Source organism: Falco naumanni (genome assembly GCF_017639655.2).
Source record: "Falco naumanni isolate bFalNau1 chromosome 21 unlocalized genomic scaffold, bFalNau1.pat SUPER_21_unloc_2, whole genome shotgun sequence".
Classification (NCBI taxonomy): Eukaryota; Metazoa; Chordata; class Aves; order Falconiformes; family Falconidae; genus Falco; species Falco naumanni.
Window position 1 is genome coordinate 15,198 of NW_024427349.1, and position 18,288 is coordinate 33,485.

An 18,288-nucleotide genomic window follows, 5' to 3' on the forward strand; every position below is an offset into this window, starting at 1 on the left:
GAGCGGCTGCGGTGCCCCCGGCCACCCCCCAGCACGTGCCCTGGCACAAAGCGGGGCTTTAAACGCCCTGGCCTGGTGTTTAATTGTTGTTAATTGGCGCCAACAAGGAGCAACGCCAGCCCTCCTTTCGAGACCCCCGGGCACCAGCGGGAGCACAAGGAGCCAGCCCCAGGCCAGGCACCGGGGGGTTACAGCCCCCAGCCCCCGCCATGGGGCACCCAGCGCCCAGCCCCCTGTGGAGCACAGCAGGCTGGGCGCAGGAGACCCCGGCAGCCCCCCCGTTGTTATAAATTGAGACCACAACGGATCATCATCCAATTAAAATTGTATTAATTATAGCAAGTAGAATATGAGCAAAGACAGCGCTGGACGGCAGGGGAGTCTGCGCTCCACCAACTGCCGCCCTGAGCAGTTCAAACAGTCCCTTTTCATACATCTTTACCCGTGTTCATGAAGTAGTGGAGGTATTGACCCTTCACTCATATATCCTTATGTGGGGTTGTCTGTCTTGTTTCTGTCGGTTCCTGGACATCTGGCGGTTATCTTATCTTTCACAAGCAGTGTCTGGTAGCTGTTTGCATAAGCGTTTTCATATATTTTGTTGCCTAAACTTTACATTGAGCTTAACATAAATCTTAATAAACAATACCCTAGTCCATAGTTTCTCACAATCCCCCCTTTTTCTTTTTATCCTATTGTTTATTAGACGCTACTTTCATTCTCGGCACTGCAAGTAAACCTTTTTCCACAATCCCAACATTTATCATAACACTCACAAGGTAATACGTCACAATTACAATAGGCATAGTTGGGTAATACATATAATAATAACATACAAAACCAAAACTTAAAAATAACACTTTTTCTTAACACATTCCCTTTTTTTTTTTTTTTTTAACATGCGTCACTATCATGGCTAGACTATAGGGATTTCGCATGCGCGGTCTTTCCAGATTTTTCCAACACATTCTGTGGGGCTTTAAAATCGCGCATGCGCATGTTCAAAGGTATACACGGACCATTCGCGTGATCAACAATGGTTACTGCGTGCCCAGATGAAGTCCCAAACCCATTTCCCGAGCTTACCACTCCGGTAAGTCTGTTAATGGTAACATTTATGGCACTATGGCCAAATGACAGGTCCCTGTTTTCAATGTAAGGTTTTCTTACCACCAGACCACCACGTCACCTGCCAGAGAAGAAGGGTCTAGAGTGGACATTTCGCCCTCTGAACATTCTGTAAGGTGAGTGTTCTCAAAACGTTTAACCTATATGGTTCATTAGAAAGAAGATCAAAATTTTATATATATATATATTTTTTTTTTCCTGTTGCTGTTTAGGCAGAGGGTGCGTTTTTCTGTTGTCTCACGTCAAGAACTTATGGCGGAGGTGAAAAAGTATAAAAGGCGTTTCCATATCCTCGTCTTTGCATTCCTGGCGCTTGTTTTTGTTGCTATTCTATTTTTTTTTTTTACTCAGCTTACATTGTTATCTGAATTGTTAAGAGTCAATTGTTTCCAAATTCTTGTTGGCTATTAAAATGTTATTTTGTGTGTACATTTTGTCATACTACTCGCATTTGTTTAACGCCATCGGGTGAAACCATAATAGCAAATTGCATGTTAGTTATAACGTGTTGAATTAATCTTATAAAACATGGAACAGCACATGGCAAAAACAATAAGGTGGCTAATCCACATAACAAATAAAATAGGATTCGTTTTACCCAGGGGCTCCCGAGAAGCCAGGAAAACAAGTCAATATTCGTGTCTTTCCGAGTTCGGACGGAACATGGGCTAACTTCCCTGTCTCTGATGTGATTTGTTTAACTCCCTCACCATTGCCATCAATTTTCAAATAACAATTGGAAACATTTAATTTACCACAAACACTTCCTTCTTCGGCTAGCAGGTAATCGAGAATCATTAGAATAGTTTGGCTCCTGATCTGTACTTACAGTTTGGATTTTACCATCTGGTATTAAGGATAATTCCTCCTTTCCTACCTCCTCTGCTGCTGCAGAGTGTCATCTGCACATCCCATAACAAGTCACCGTCATGGTAAAACACACAGATTTACATTAGTAGAACTGCTACAGAGTGTATTTTATTTCAGTTTTTCTGCCAATATTCCCCATAGCCTTGCTGAGCAAGGGATATTGTTTTACCTGAACTAGGCAGACCTTCCCCTTATCATTTTTACTGTAACAGGTAAAGCATTTTTTCCTTACCTGGAATTTATTTCCAGATATGCCTGGTTAAAGATTTCTTTTCCACTTAAAGATTTTGGTGAATTTGGCATTCTTACTTGTTTTCTTAGTTTGTACTTTAAAGGTTTCAGGATGTTTTCCTGGTGGCCAGCAGCTCCCACAACTGTAACAAATTCTTTTCACTGAAGTTTAACACCAAATAAGTTGGTTTTGTATTCACCAACTTTTCTACATCACGATTACCTTAGTAAAAATCAACTCGAACCTTTATCCAGTCCTATTCACAACTGACTTTCAAACATCTAAATTTCCCCATCAGAGATTCACCTTTACTCTCCTCAGACCCGCTGCCTGCCCTAGAGGGGCCGTTACCGGTCCTGTTGTGCTGCAAATGCTGCAGCAATCGGGGTGACATTGTCAGGTCCTTCTGCTCAATCGTCAGCAACAGCAACCCCCTCCTCCCCACCAGCAGAAGGGTTCGGGGCAGGAGATGCTCTTCCTGCTCTGCAGGTTACACAAGCCTGCCTCTGCAGCAGCACTTCTGTTTTAACTCTTTCTTACCCTGAATGCACATCTGCTCCTTGTTGCTTTAAGTCTGTGTTATTACATATCAGCCTTCGCAGGCAAACAGCAAACACCCTGCCATGCGTCCAGCGTGACTCAGCCGCACCTTCGAGGGGATACGGGGCTTTGTACAAACTCACCCCAATACTTTAACACTTTCACAGGGTCTAGATAGCAGCGGGAGGGGAGTGAGGGAGGTGGTAAGAGCTGGGGGGGAGGAGGGCGGTGGAGGTGTATACGGAGGGGGAGAGGTAGGGATCTCATCCTCACTTCTATTCTTCTTCTTTTTCCCCCCTTGTTTTCTTTTAACGGGAACACGAGGGCCCTAGTTTCAGACCCTACCCATAAGGAAGCATACTCACTTTCCTCCAGGCAAAAGGGGTCTTTTGAATTCACATACATATTCAAAGCCTGGCATATCCAGTCTTCAGATGCCCCGAAGACCGGTCAGTAGAGGTGGTCACCCCTAATTTGTTTCCCACCCCAAACTTCCATACAGTAGTGTATCAATCTTACTTTACTCTTACCCTGCCTAGAAGGGTACGCATCCCAAAATTTTATCGTTAGTCCTAGCGGACTCTCCGGTGGTATCTGTGGGAGCCTAATCTGGACCCCAGAACCACCCATGGGATCACAGGGCTTTGCTTTTCCTCTGTCCCGTCTTCCGAGGCGCCTTCTTTCACTCACGCACTCGCTTCCCCTGGTTCGTGGCGCAGCCCCTCGCGGGGTCTGGAAAGCTCACTGCTGAGGGTCCGCACTCACTTCGCCCTCCCTGGGCGTCTCACACAAGCACGCTTCAGGATACCCAACCCCAACCGAACGGTTCACCGGCCTATACTCACGCGTCCTGCGTCTTCATTCGGGCTTCGTGCACAGAGATTACGGGGTAACCGGTTTTATTTGCTCACTGTCACATTTGAGGTTCGTCGGTAAAGGATTTGGCGTAGAAGCACCCCGACAAGGGCCGCTTATCCAGCGGGGCGCCTCCCCTGCCACGGACCTCAGGGCAGATTGCCCTTATCCGAGTCACGGCACCAAAATTGTTAGAGTTTACCTGTCCAATGAAATGCCAGAGACTGGCCAATTAGAAAATGTGATTTATTAAAGCAAGCGACAAGTAAGCAAAACAGCGCTGGGCGGCCGGGGAGTCTCCTGCTCCACCAACGGCGCGCAAATTCAAGCAAGCTGAGCAGCTCTTTTTGTCTTCCCCGAGGTCGCTTCTGACACCCTCAGTAGCCCCTCTGCTGCTTCTGTTGTGGCGGTTTCTTGCCAGACAGGACGTTCCCATGTTTGGTGTAGCAAGATCACATTGTGGACATGTCTCTTCTTGTTAAACAGGAAGTTCTTAAGACCACCACGACGGGTTCGTTCCTCTTGCTTGCCTTGGTCGATCAGCAAATTACCTTGAGTTACTTATTACAGTACCAGCCCAGGAGAGAGGGGAGGCTGCTGCAGCCCCCGCCCCGGCTGCGGCCAAGGAAGCGTGTTCCAGTGGGCACACGCGTGCCGAGCGGGCATGCCCACCGCACACACGTGTGCATGCAGTTCGGGTCAGCGCTCGGTTATGCGGTGTGCATACCCGCACAGGCAGGCAGAGGCAGCCCCCAGCCCCCGGTGCCTGTAAGCACGCTGCAGGGGGCTGCGCTTTTCCAGCCCCGGGTGGGCAGCGGGGCCCGGGGGGCAGCGATCTCCCTCGGGCTCTCGGCAGAGGAGCTCGGCAGCAGCCCGGGCTGCGAGAGGGGGGCGGCTCGGGGGGCGGGGGGCCACCCGGGGCGGGGGGGACACCCCTCCCGGCCGGCGGGCGGTCCGGCAGGCGGTGCCGCGGGCTGGAGCGACCCCGCCCGCCCCTCCCTCGGGGACAGCCGGCGGCTGGAACCCGGTGGCCGCCCCCCGCCCCCCCCGCGCCGCGGTGCGCTCGCTGCGGGGTGCGCCGGCGGGGCCGCTGTGCCCGGGCCGCAGACCCCGCACGGCAGCCGGGGAGGGCTCCGCCGTCCCCCCCCCGCCCTGCCCGGGGGCGGCTGCGGGAGCGGCGCGGGCGAGCCGGGGGAGCTGCGGGTGACGGGCGCCCCCCGAGCGGTTGCGGAGGACGGGAACGGCCGCGGCAGAGGCCGCGAGTGCGGCGTGAAGGTGCCGGTCAGCCGGAGCCGCCTCCCGCGGGGGGCCCGGGCTCGCTGCCGGGTCTCCGCGCGGTCGGGGCTGTCGCTGCCGAGGTTCGAGACGTTTCGCCGCCGCCCCTCGCCCCGGCACGCTCCTGCGACGGCGGCGCTGGCCGTGCCCGGCTCGGGGCAGGCGTTTGCCAGCCGGAGACCGGACCCCTTTTCCGGGAGAGGCCGGAGCGAGGCGGCGAGCGCCGGGGAGCGCGCAGGGAAGGGAGCGGGCAGCCCTCCGCAGGGGGCGAGCCCGGGGGCTGCGCTGCGGCTCCGCACTCGCGGCTCCGCCTCAGCCGCAGGCAGCCCCCGCAGAGCCGCCCCCGGCCCCGCGCCGCGCCGCAGGCAGCCCCCGGCGCCCCGGGAGGCGCTGCGGACCGACGGCTTGCACATCGGTGGTCAGCAGAAGGCAGCTCTGCGCCTTAAGTGGCGACGTAGAGAAAAGATGTGTCTGCAGCGAAGCACAGGAGAGGGTCCGGAGGACAGAGCGTGTTGCAGGCGCTTGGCAGCACACGGCCTCGGGAGGGGGAACAGACGCCATGGGTCAAGCTGGGGCATAAGGTAAGGTCAAGGAGAACCAGTTGGTTAATGGGACCAAACAGAAATGACTTGAACTGTGCATGAACACTTGAGTGAAAGTTAAGACCGCTGTGCCTTTAAATGGGGACGAGGCTCGTAAGACCCAGTGAGGATTAAGTGTGACTAAAGGTCATCGTAAACGGTTTTTCCAGGTGTATAAAGTATTTTCCTGTCGCGACGAGCTGTGCTAGCTTTGTGGGTTTGCCCCCCAGCTCCCATCCCCGCAGAGACGCGTGCCTGGTCCCTCGGCCGTGCGGGTGCTCGATCCGTTGCACGGCGGGCGATGGGATCCGGCCGTTCGACGGCAGCATCAGGTCCCGAGGAGACGGTCGCTGCCAGCCCCGGCCGGCCTCGGCGCTCGGCGGGGCTGCGCGACGTCCCGGTGCGACATGTCCCTTCCCGGGGCTCGCCCCCCGTCTGGGTGCGAGGGGGGGTGGCGGCGCGGCGGGTGGCGGGCCTGCCGGGGTGGGAGATGCGGCTCCAGGTGCTTTGCCCGCCGGCCCGGACGGTGCTTTCGCCTCTCGTTACGCGTTCGGGGGAGGCAGGAGGGTCGCCGTTACCGTCAGCGAGCCCGTGCTGCCGCCGCTGCCCGGCGTCGGGGCTGTGTGGCATCCCGGGGTGGCGGGGAGCGGAGCGATGCGCCTCGTCCTTGCAGGGTGCTGAGCTGCCCTTCCCCGGGGCCAGGGCTCGCTGCCGCTTCCAGCTGCACAGGATTTGGTCCCGCAGCCTCAGTGTGAGGGCTGGATTTTCGCGAAACGAGGAGGAGCTGCTGGCACCTTCTGTACTGACGGGCGGCTTGATTTCTTGCTGTGCTTTTCGTACATCTTTAATAGCCCGGTGGAGTACAAATTGTAAAGGAAACTTCATACGCAGAGTTTGAGAGTTTGAAGAGAGATTATTCACCCTCTAGCTGTCGTGAGGTTTCACCTCTCCTTCCTGGCAGGACTGATCTTCCAGTTAGAAGTGAAACAAGGTCAAACGGTTAAAAAAAAAGGCTTCCTTCTGTCAGGGCGAATCTAAATCAATCAAATTCCCAGGCACCAAAGTGTGTTGTGTAACAAATGGGAGTGCAAAGGTAAGCACGTAGCTTTGCGTGTGCGAGAGCGGTTGTGGGACTTCTCTGTAAGTTCTAACACCTTGCTCTTTGCGCTGTTCTGCAAATTTGCCTGGATTTTAAGTATGGACAGAAGAGGGAGAGAACGAACATATGCATTTGATTTGCTTAATAGAAAATATCTTGGCAGAAACACATGCTTGTGCTGTGTATTCTGTTAGAGCTTGGCTTTTTAAAATACTCATGTGTTCTGTCTAATGAAAAGCTGGTAGTATCTCCCATTCACCTAAGAATATGTTCAAACATAGCTTGAGATATGCTGCTAATCACGTTAAGAAAAATGTATAGCTTAATATCAAACTAGCTAAAGTGCAGTCACTGGGGAATATCTCGGTGCTTGTAAACTTTAATTTAAAGAGTGCTGTGAGGCTGGATTACCCGATAACCAGTACAATTGAAACAGCAGTATACCCCCTCTTTTTTGAAGGAAGACTGTAGGTCGTTTTGAACAGCATAGAATCATAGAATCATTTAGGTTGGAAAAGTCCTTTAAGATCATTGAGTCCAGCCATTAACCTGACACTGCCAAGTCCATCACTAAACTGTGTCCTTGAGCACCACATCTACACATCTTTGAAATGCCTCCAGGGATGGTGAGGCCACCCTGAAACTTCCCTGGGCAGCTGGTTCCAGTCCTTGACAACCCTTTCAGTGAAGAATTTTTTCCTAATGTCCAATCTAAACCTCCCCTGGGGCAACCTGAGGCCATTTCCTCTTGTCCTATCCCTTGTATCCTTGTTGGATCTGGTAGAAATGATCCCCAGATGGCAGTGTGTAAAGGATTAATTTAAATTCCAGATTCTGGTTGCCTGGCATTAGCAAAAATAAAGCTTTTGTGTTATTTCTCTTAACAGTTAAAAATTAGATGCAGGAAAAATAAAGAGAAACACTAAGTACTGAATTCCTCCCCCCCCCCCCCCCCTCCATTTACATTTTGGTAAGAGGGAACTAATTTGCTCTCCTGTCTGCTGTGCATCCTGGTGCTGAGCTAATCTTTTCTATGCCCTAGATTGTTATTAGCCTTGCTTGCTTATTACTGAAAGATTTACTTTCTAGGACTCCTTTTAATTCCGTTTGCTGCTACACTGCCTTTTGTCTTAAATGTTATTTTTTTGTAGTGTCCTTTGAAAGATTCTTGGCCTTTTCTAACCCGGGACAAATTTATAGTAGCCTGATCGAGTTTTCCTAATCATGAATGATCTTCCCAGCAGGATATGTTCTTTGTCTTCTTCCTAACGTGATTCAGGACACACTCTGTTTTAAAGTGCCCTTACCCTTGAACCATTGTGCTGGGATTTAGTGTATTGACCCAAACTCTAGTAGATTTTTCTTGAGGCTTTTCTGTGTCACTTTGCACAGCACTCGTAAGATACCTGCTGTCAAAGTGCTTGCACTTTAGTAATAACACCTTGGCATTGTTAAAGTAAGTATGTTTAAATTTTCCTTTGGCCGACTCATCTGTTTTAATTCCTTAAGTATTCAGATTTGTTCTGAGACTGACGCGCGGAAAGCAGACTCCACAATCTGTAAGATTGTAAAGTAGGTATGTTTATTCAGCGCTGGGCAGCACGGGGGGGGGGGGGGGGGGGGGGGGTGGGTTAGTCCTGCCAAAACCGTGCGCGCCTGACACGAAAACTTGCTCTGTTTTTATAAGGCATCTCATTACATATTCATAATGTGTTGTAATGCACCTATACATATGCATTACCTATCCCCGCTTCGTATTAAAATTAGTTCTGCGAGCCATTTCCATATTTTTTTCTCGACTGAGTTTGCGCAGTGTCCCCTGGTGGTGGTCGTCAGGGGTCCTGAGGATGAAGGCAGGCGAGTCTTGCTAGTTACCCCCACATCTGGCGCAGGCTCAGTAGCGTCCTGGTTTTTGTCCAAACCGCAGAACCAGCTTTGGCTTGTTCTTGCAAGGTTGTAATTGTTCTTTTGACTTATATGGTCATAAAGCTGGACTTATATGGTCATAAGGCTCTTTACTCCCGTATACCTTATCACAACACCCAAGCAAACCATGTAAGATCTGGCAAACAGCTAAGCAGACTATTATTACCCTAAACAGCTAAGCAGACTATCGTAATCGTTAAACTTTACCCTATCTCTTAACCCCTCTCTCTCTCAGTAGTGAATGTTAGTTATTTTTTTCATAGTATTTGTGTTTGTGTCACTTTTCTAATTATTCAGTTTTTCTCTGGAAAGGAGGAGACCAGCATTTCAGACATAGAGCCCAGGGAAAAGAAAAGAACAAACCAAAATCCAAGGTCCATTCTCAACTGCCCCCTCAGGTTTTCTTTTTATGTTAGTGAAAAGTTGTAATCATTAATAATTTTGTAAAGTGTCTAGTTCCAGTGAAAGCTTGACTTGCATGTGCTTCTCATAACAAAATAATGGTTTACCTTTTTTGCATAGTTGAGAAGCATGTAACCTTCCAAAACCTTTCTTAAAAGTACTTCCTTGCCTGGCTTTGAGTCTTGTTTTCAGAGTTGTAAGTAAAAAAATGCAGTGTTTAATTTTGGTGTGAAATACCACTACTTTACATTTAGATACTGCAATAAAAAAAAAAAAATGTTAGGGCATGAACATTATTCTTATCAGGGAGACTGCTTTATGAAGTTCGGCAAACCAAAACGAATGCATATGAGCCAGTGGGTGGTGTATTTGTGTGGATGCCCAGTGCTATGCTTGCTTGATTTTATGTCTGAATCGCTACTGAAATAAATATGTTGTAGCATAAAATGTTGAATGAATGCCGAGGTAATGTTTTGAAAACAAGGGAATCCATTGTTTTGAAATAAAACTGGAATAACATATTTAAAAGTTCGTTTCTACTCTGACTGCTATACAGACTCAATCAGCAAAGTGTGGCTGGTGTCTTTAAGCATAGCATGCTTTTCATTTCAGATGCAAAACAGGACTGCTAAAGCCTCTCTCATATTTAAAACTCCTCAAACCAAACTATCATTTTAATGACTTCATTTAATTATTTTGTTCAAAAAGTATGTTACACTATTCCGAAGAACTGTTGTCAGGAAAGCATATTGTATTCTCTTGCTGTCTTGCATACTCAAAGTTAATGTCATTCTTTTGTACTTTAGTTGTTTGACATTTCAGTTGTTTTAGTAACTTATTTACCAGTAAACTTTCTCTCTTTATTTTGAAGTTTACAAGGAGTGTGTTTTCTTTTGAGACTGCCAAAGCCAAATGCAGGAAACACAGACATTTCCATATATTTGAAAAGAATGTTCTGAGGTGCAGATTTCGTAAGCCACCCCTGCCTCTTCCCACCCCAAAAAAGTCCTGGAAAAAGTTTGTACTGACAAGTGTTCTGCGAAGAAAAAGGGTGCTTTCCATCCGAGGTGAATGTTGTTTCAGGGCTTGCCTTTGCTCACAAGAGACTGCAAAGCTACAGTCGTGGCAAGCAAGAACGCCTTTGGCTCACTGTGACCTGCAATGATGTTTTAAAGCGTGGGATGGTCAGGATAAGCGAAGTGGAAGGCTGTGACAGTCCCTGCAGTGCTACTGTACATACCGCATACTGTATGTGCTTGCACACGTGTGTGCTGTTTTGCAGAACAGGGATAGGGAAACGGTAGGATTTTGTTGCCATCCCTGTTTGAAAGTAAAGCCCCCGACACAAAAGAAGCAAGCTGCCTTTAGACTGCATTTACGGCTCTTGGGGACTGCAGGTGTGTGTAAATATTAGAGAACAGCAGGGTCCTGCATTCCCAGAGCCACTTGAGCAGTGCCGTGAAGACAAGTGTCCTTACTGGTATTGCAGTCATACTCCCAAGCTCTCCTGCTGTTTCCAATCTGTGCGCACAGCCGTGAAAAAACCGGACTGACATTTACAGCACAGCAGGGAGACTCTTGAGTAGGGAACGTTAAAGACTCCGCTACCTATGTTTCAAAGTGGCCGCTATACATGATAAATCTTCACAGGAGAACTAGTCGGCACTTCAGCTGATGGTGTCATGAGGCTATTGATAACGAAGCACAGAATGCTTCTTTTAGTGCTTGAACGCTTTGCAGACATTGTTTCTATTTTTTTTTTTCCTTAATCTAAAATATCTGGCGAGAGAATCAAATTCAGGATGGGTATAAGATATTTTTTAGATGGTGCTTCTTTGCTAATTTTTACAGGAATAAGTTAATACAAAATATTAACGTAATTCCCGATGTCTGTTACAGCTAGCATTAAGAAGGGTCAGTTGCTTTCCTGAGTAGTTTGACAGACTTTACTCACTGTTTTATCCTAGTGAGCTGCCAGATTTGGGATGCCATAATAAGAGTAATGCAATTAGGTTTTCTGCATGTTGTCTGGTTGACTTCTTAGTTAAGAGTTTCTTTCCCTTTGGGAATAAGACTAGACAGCCTGTCATTTGCTATTACTAATTCTTCCTAAGATTATCACTGGAGCTTTTTTTGTAATTAGCTATCTTAGTTGGCTCTTAAATTTTAATAGCCAATTGAAGCTACATTTTAGCCAAGTTCCATACCTAAATTGCATTTGGTCCATTAACAAAGTTGGTTAAAAGGCTCTTAAAAGAAAAGCCAATAGATGGTGGTTAGCACTTCCGTGTTTGCAGCAGTAGCAGTACCAGCCTCCAATGAACATTCTCAAGAAATGGCACTTCCTTCTAGCAAAGGAAGAGAACAAAGAATGACCGAAATTTGTTTTGGGAACAAAGGCTGATTATGCAGAATACTTGTAGAAAAAAAGTAAAATTGAAGTGCGTCTTTTCTGGAAGAAGGTGGGGGAGATGCAGAAGGGAGAAATTAATGGTTCTGCTCAGACTTGACAGGTTCTGGAAAAGCCAAATAAATGAAGTTATGTTTTTCTCCATTTCAGCTGATCAAAATTATTAGCAAAACCATCTGAAGCACCTTGTGGTGGAATCGTCACCTTGCTGAGTTTAGTTTGTAAAACATCCTGCCAGACATTAAAAAAACTGTAAGCATGCCAGCACATAGGCTCAGAGCACCGCTTCTCTAGTTGATAGACCCTATAATTTTCTTTTATACTGAAGACCATGGCTGGATACCTCAGCCTCCCAAATAATTTAATGTAACATCAGTCTGCATTTTTTTTCCCTAATAACACTTGTTTAAATTAGATTTTTCTCCTCTTTTCTTTCTTTAAGGTATAGACAGGAGATTAACAGCCTTTGGATCATCCCGTGACAAATAATGGCTTTCTTAGACTTTTCTGCTTTTTAAAAAATAAATAAATCTTTACTGCTGTGAAGACATCAAATATTAATACTGCTACAGTTTTAATACAGAGTCTACTAGTTGCTGATGAGTTGTTTCAAGGATGGTTTGCAATGCCCTGTATGTGTGACGATAGGTAAGTATCAGTGGCTTCATTGCAGGAGGTGTGAGGCAAACCCCAGATTATGTCTGAATAATCTGTGTGTGTGTGTATCTATCTATCTATCTATCTATCTATCTATCTATCTATCTATCTATCTATCTATCTATCTATCTATCTATCTATATGCTTTTACCAGCATATATAGTGGGACATCTAAATTAGAGTTTCCAGAGTGCACCACTTCCATTGTTCAATAAGACGTAGAGCTGGAGCTCTTTGAACATGAGTTGGATCCTGTTGCTTGTAGCTGACCTGCAGAATCAAACCGACTGGAAATGCTCTGTGGCAGTAAGTGCCGGTTCCTTCATCTCTCTTGCTGTTCTGGGGGTGCTGGGCTCTCTGTGATGATGCAGTACTCAAAGGGGGAAGGAATCTTATCTGTCTGAAGGTTGATTTTCACGATGTGCTTTCTCACAGGTAGGGAGAAAGCAGATGTGGTGGGATCAACTTCTTTGGAAATTCCTAGAGTCCTAGTTGATCTCATGGATAGCTTTATGCAACCGCATGCTAACTCACATGCATTTCAGTTTTCTTCCCCCATATTTTCAAGACTGAGCAGCTGAAGATTTAGAAAGGTGATTCTATGAATTCTTGCTTCATTTTAGGCCTTCTTTATCTCTATAGATGATACCTCTATAGCAACAGTTTTGGGGTTTTGCGTGTTTTGTTGTTTGTGGTTTTTTTTCCTTTTCTCCTGAAGTGATACATAAAAAAAAGGGAATATACTATTTCTGTGAACAGTTTTGCCTGGATGCAGAGTAAGCCGGACAGCTTAGAAAAATGCAGCAGCTCTAATTGGATGCTACAGACTAGTTTTTCTCTGCACTGATGGGCCATGTTTTTAAACATGAAGTCAACCAGCAGTATTGCACTTGTACTTCTTTCTAGTTGTCTGTGTTTCATTTTATCTCAATCCAAACCTGTCTTCTTTCAGACTAGAGCATATCCTGCTCATATAGGCTTTCATGCCAGATTTTAATGCCCTTGCATCTAGGTCTACTGCATACAAATAACTGAAGCATTTTCAAATGGACCTCAAGTTCCACAGCTCCTAAGCTGCTGACAAGTGAATCCTGACAGCTTTTTCTCCATCGTTGTGAATGCTGCAACAAGCCAAAATTGAGGTTTTGCATTTTCTCAGGGATATCCCAAACAGTAAAAGAGTTGTGGAGGAACTGTTATTTGATGGGAGAAAGATTGCCTCCCGTATTTCTGCCCCTTGTGTTGGAAGGTCAGCTTTCCAACCCTGCAGACCTTAGCTGCTGTGATGGGTTTTCATAAGTATACTCGAAAGAAAAGTGACAAGAGCACAGTGAGACAGCTGTGAAGTGTAGTAGAAGTGAAAAGAAAATAGACGTTTATGAACTTTCCTGAACTAATTCCTTTTGCCAAACCACTCCAGACAGGAAGAAGCTGGCACAGTGGTAATCTGCATCTGCAGCTCCTGAGAGAAGGAAAATGCTGCTTTGGCAAATGGAGCAAGAAACCTAGAAAATTAAGGATTAATATGTTCATTTATAGAGAAGCAGTGAGAACACAGTAAGATGAAATACAACCAAGGAGGATGCATTTAGAAGACAAAAGAGCCCTGGAAGGGAAGGTACTTAGCTTTGTTCAGAATGCAAACTATAACACGCAGTTCTTGGAACTGGTGAGTTGCGCAGCTGAATGTTAAAAGAAATTAGTTCATACCACAAGAAATACACAATCTGTGCCTTGAAAACCTGAAGGTACTTTTCTTTTCTGCCAGGAGGGGAGTGGAACACTGGATCTACTTGAAAGTAAGTAACCCTCCAGCTAATTTTATCGATCTGCTGCTAAACTTCAACAAAAATAGTTTTATTAATAAACTGAATTCCTTTCTGAAAACAGATATATCTATACAAAATAAAAATGCCTTTATTCCTGCTTTCTCACTAATCTGTCGTTATGGAGTTGTTTCCTTTGGAACGGTGAAGGTGGATCTGCACTAGCACATGTGCAGTCCCTGACTCACTTCTAATAACGCTTGGTGACAGCCATAGTGACAGGTATAGAGCAAACGGCACCACATTCAGAAGGCAATATGGTGCTGAAAATATCTGGACATGGTCTAACAACTAGTTCCTTTTGTCACCGCTGGAGCTGATGATCAGTAATTTGTAGGATTTGGGGGGGTTTAATCAGTGTTGTCAAACCTGGGATGAGGTGGAATTTAAAACTCTCTCTTATCCAGACCAAATGTTATCCAGACTTGATATACCACTTGAGAGACTGACATCTTTTGCCTCTGTTATCTTCATACATAGCTGGTTCCATGTGCGGCAGTGAGTTACCTCACTGATTGCTTATTTCCTTTCCTCAGGTCAAAGCCCTCCTACAAACAGCTTTGAAACTCGTCATCCATTTCTGGTGTAAGTGCAACACAAGGTTTTCTTTAAATCTGACCAGAATACTTTTTTCTCTGTGTGGAAACTAGTTTTGGGGGTGAATTCCATTGTTTATATGGAAAGCTTGAGTTTTCTGAGGTGGTAGTGCCCAAAATACCATTTGAAGCCGGTAAGAGCTGCAGTTATCCAGTATCACTGAAAATCAGGTTTATGTTCCTCTAAAAATATACCCCTTGCCTATTTTATTTTACTGCAAAGACAACTGCTGTTGCTGTGGCGTTGCCAGATGGAGCTGTACATAGACTTGGGGCAAGTGGGAATGTTGAGGGGGGCGTTTGGGAGGGCAGGGAGTCCCTGCTGGTAGCAGCACTTGCCCTGCCAGGGGACAGAGCAGGCTTTGGGAGGGGGTGCTGGGGAGTCCCTTGTATCGCTTCTCTGCAGGAGCAGCTGGGGCAGGGTTACCTGGACGATGACCTTAATGAGAGGAGGTTTCTTGTGGGGCATGCATCCCCAGGAGAGGCTGCACTTGAGATCTGACCTTTGTTTTCCTTTCACGCCGGGTGTTTCTGGGCCTTGAAATGCTGCTGCGGGCTCAGATGGACAGTTAAGGCAAGGAGGGATTAGCTCCCAGGGACAGGGGTGTGTAGTAAGAGTTGGGCTCTCTCAAAACACAAACCAGCTTTGTGGGCCGAGACTAGCAGGACTAATGATGGGCATTTCTGGAGGGGTTTGCACCTTCAGAGCTCTTGGCAAATGTCAGCCAGTTTGCCTGCTGCCCTGCAACTGCTGCTCACTGGGAAGGAGAAATCCTGCTCTCCCAAGTGAATGCTCCTCCCCAGCTGCTTTTCAGCTGACTTTGCCAGCAGGGCTAGAACAAGGGCTGCCCTTCTGTGCAGGGACTGTGGGTAGCACAGAGATGCAGCCCAGCAAGCCTGACAGTGCGGAGGTGCTGGTCTGACCTCCCCAGGGCCCCCTCTCGAGTTCAGGGCAGGGAGGGACCAGTGCACCCACCGAGGCAGAAAAGCTTCTGAGCTGTGGAGAGGAGCAAAGCTGAGCCCAGGGCCCGAAGCTGCCGTTACAGACTCCAGTGTCCTGCCTGAAGGGAAGGCTGCTGTCTGAGCTGCTGCCTGTGCTCGGGCAGGGAGGGCTTGCAAAGCAGCGAAGCAGGGAGCTGCGCTCTGTCAGCAGCTGGAGCCTTTCAGAGTCGGCCTGCAAAGCTGCCACTGCCCTCGCTGATGCAGAAGTGTTCCTCGCGAGGTGGCTGCCTGGCCAGTCTCATTGCTGGGCTGGTTACCCAGACCTGCCCCTCGTGGAGATGCATCAGTTCTCCTTGCTGCCCAGCCGTTCCTTGTGAAGGCTCGGTGTAGCTAGCTTGGTTAATCCCAGATGTATCTTTCATGAGCTATCATTTGTAAAAGGAGTTCTCAGTGCTGGGGAGAGCAGCCAGGAAAGAAAAAGTTTCCAAAGAGGGCTGGAAATCTCTGTCTTCTAGTCCTAGGGAAATGAAACTGAAGCCATCTTCTGGTGTGCAGCCCAGCAAGTTCCTGTGAGCCTGTCGGGGAGAAATTAGCACCTAGTTAAAAAGGTGGGAGCGGCAGCCAGGGGGGAGGGTTACAAGAAGGCATCTGCCTTGAGGCTGTGCTAAAGGGAAACTGTAGGTACTTGTTTCTCAGCAGTTCAGCTGAGGGCTGCCTCTAGGAAGAAGGTCCTGGTGCCAGGGCATAATTGTCCTTGCCCTGTTCTTTTTTTTCTTTAGTGACAGAGGGTGCCGAGGGCTGAAGGTACCGGCTGGATGCTCAGTGCCCTTCCATTTCCCTCTGCAAGGGTTTTGGGTGGGTGAGAGAGGCAGGCAGCTGTGACCCGGCTGCAGATGTGCTGGGCACGTCAGCCCGCAGCAAACGTGGAGTCTGACACCTTGTGCCTCCTATGGGACAAGACCCTGCTTGTAAGCAGTTGCTGGAGAAAAGCTGGTGCATAATCAACTTCTACCTTAATTGTCCTGTGCAATATCATCTGCATCTGGGTTCTATCCGCAGAGCTGAGATGCTGTTTTCGCTGCCTTTCAGGGCTGCTACAGGTGCGTGTTTTCAAGATCTGTTGGTCTAGCCAGCATGCTGTAAGGGTGCGGGTAACAAGGTTTGTCAGTAATGCTTCTTGTGCCTATCTTTGACCAGACTAACTTGGTATCATTTTCTACTAAGAAAGCTTATTCTGTGTGCTGCTCAAAATACTGGGCTGCTCAGGCATTAGAGAGAGGAGGGAGAAGCCTCTCCATAGTATTCGCAGCACTGTTGAATGGGAGCTGATTGCTGGCCCTTGTGACTTTGTCTTTTCCCGAGGAAGTGTTGCTGGACTTGCCTGGTGGGTAGAAAAGCTGAGTCCCTGTGAGATCAAACAGCTTGCCTGGACCCTGGCAGAGCTGTAATTAGGTGAGTGCAAATTTGTCACCTTCAGTGTCATCCTTGGTCTGTCTTATGTGCTGCTTCTGGCATGGGGGGGGGGGGGGGGCGGGGCAGGGGGGGAATTATGTTTTTCTGTCTATAGGACAGAGGAAGGGGTGGTGGCTTGGTTAAGGCAGCTGGGAAGGTTTCTTCTTTGTGGCCTGGTTGCCCTGGGAGTCCACATGCTGCTTTGTAAGGGAAGGTTGCAAGGATGTCTTCCACCTTGAAAGGCAGGATGGTGGATACACATACCTTCTCTTACGCTCCTGGTTATAGAACGTCACCTGGGTGTGCTGAAGCTTCCTAGAACACTTGAATACCTGAACTGCAGGCTGTGAGATTCCTGCAGGCTGTGCTGGGGCCCCCAGCTTGTGTGCTGGGACCTTGCTCCTGCGTTGGCTGGTGCCTGGAGGCAGAGACGTGCTGGAAAGGCTTTGGGCATCGCGGCTGTTTCAGCCAGCACCCCACTCCTCGCTGCTTGCAGGAGCTGGAGGGTTCCCAGGCACGGCACAGTCCTTGTGTGTTGTATTTCCCGATTGCAGGTTAATTCCTTCCTGACCGAAGGAGCCCTTATTTACCAAAACTTCATCTGCTCCTGCTGTTTATTGCCCCCTGAAATCCTCCTCCTCTCCTGCTGTCCTTGCTGTCCTTCCAAGAGCAGCCAGTTGTGTTCCTGCTGCGGTGAGGAGAGGGATGGAGTCAGGATGGGGTCAGCGGTTGGCAGCTGAACAGCTTCTTTTTGCGTTTCCATCTGTTCTTTCTCTTCCCTTTTAATGAGATCAGGTGCCAGAGTGCACTGGGAAGACTTTCCAGTGTGAGAGGAAGGCACACAGGGCGTACTGGGGTCTTTGCTTTTGTCCTTGGCAGAGAGGCTGCTCGCATCCAGCCTGCACCATCTCGAGCTGCTCCTATAACGCACGTGGTGACGGGGAACACGCTCTGCAGTGAGCCTGACAGCTCCGGCTTGAGGGGGTCTGTCCTGCAACTCTGAGCCTCGATTGAAACTTGGAGCTGCTTGTGCTGATGGCTGCAGAGGTGCAAACCTGCCTGTTCCTGGACCCACTGGGGCGCCTGTCTCTTGATTGTGTTGTCCTTCTATTTTTTTGTGATGTGGCTACTGCCTTGTCTTCTAAAATGCCAGCTGTTTCAGATGATAGCAGTGGCTTGACAGGTGCATTTTTTCAGGCCCCCGGTGCTCCCTACACAGACCTGTCAGCTTTTCTGATCGCCCCCTGTAATGAGTGGCTCCACTCCTTTGTGTTTTGGAGGGGCTTCCCCTCTGCTTTTGGGGCCATATGTTTATTACAGAGCTGGTCTCTGAGTAGGAAGGCTCTTCTCGAGGAGGATCTGCAGGGGCTGCTTTTGCTGCTGGCTCTTTGATTCATGAGAGCTCTTGGGACGTGTGAAGGGTGGGAAGAGGTTCAAAGGAAGAACCCGGGGAGCTCATTTCAGCAGTTCAGCTTCAACAGTCTCTATGTGGAAAAT

At 48.2% G+C, this 18,288-nt stretch overlaps 2 protein-coding genes across 2 annotated transcripts in view; both read left to right on the plus strand.

The window, feature by feature from the left end:
* The first annotated feature begins 4,312 nt into the window (after window positions 1-4,312).
* LOC121081934 (collagen alpha-1(I) chain-like) lies at window positions 4,313-18,156 on the plus strand. The gene is made up of 2 exons (XM_040581283.1): window positions 4,313-5,369; window positions 18,145-18,156. Coding segments are annotated over exons 1-2 (1,059 nt in total). The 3' UTR covers window positions 18,147-18,156.
* LOC121081935 (hydrocephalus-inducing protein-like) overlaps window positions 15,931-18,288 on the plus strand; it is a 57,061-nt gene continuing 54,703 nt past the window's right edge. Inside the window, exon 1 of the mRNA XM_040581284.1 lies at window positions 15,931-16,791. The gene's annotated coding sequence lies outside the window, so the exon portion shown is untranslated. The remainder of the gene's footprint in view (window positions 16,792-18,288) is intronic.

Excerpts from the sequence above, each read along its gene's own strand:
- LOC121081934 (XM_040581283.1), top strand. The coding sequence starts at position 4,313 with ATGCAGTTCGGGTCAGCGCTCGGTTATGCGGTGTGCATACCCGCACAG.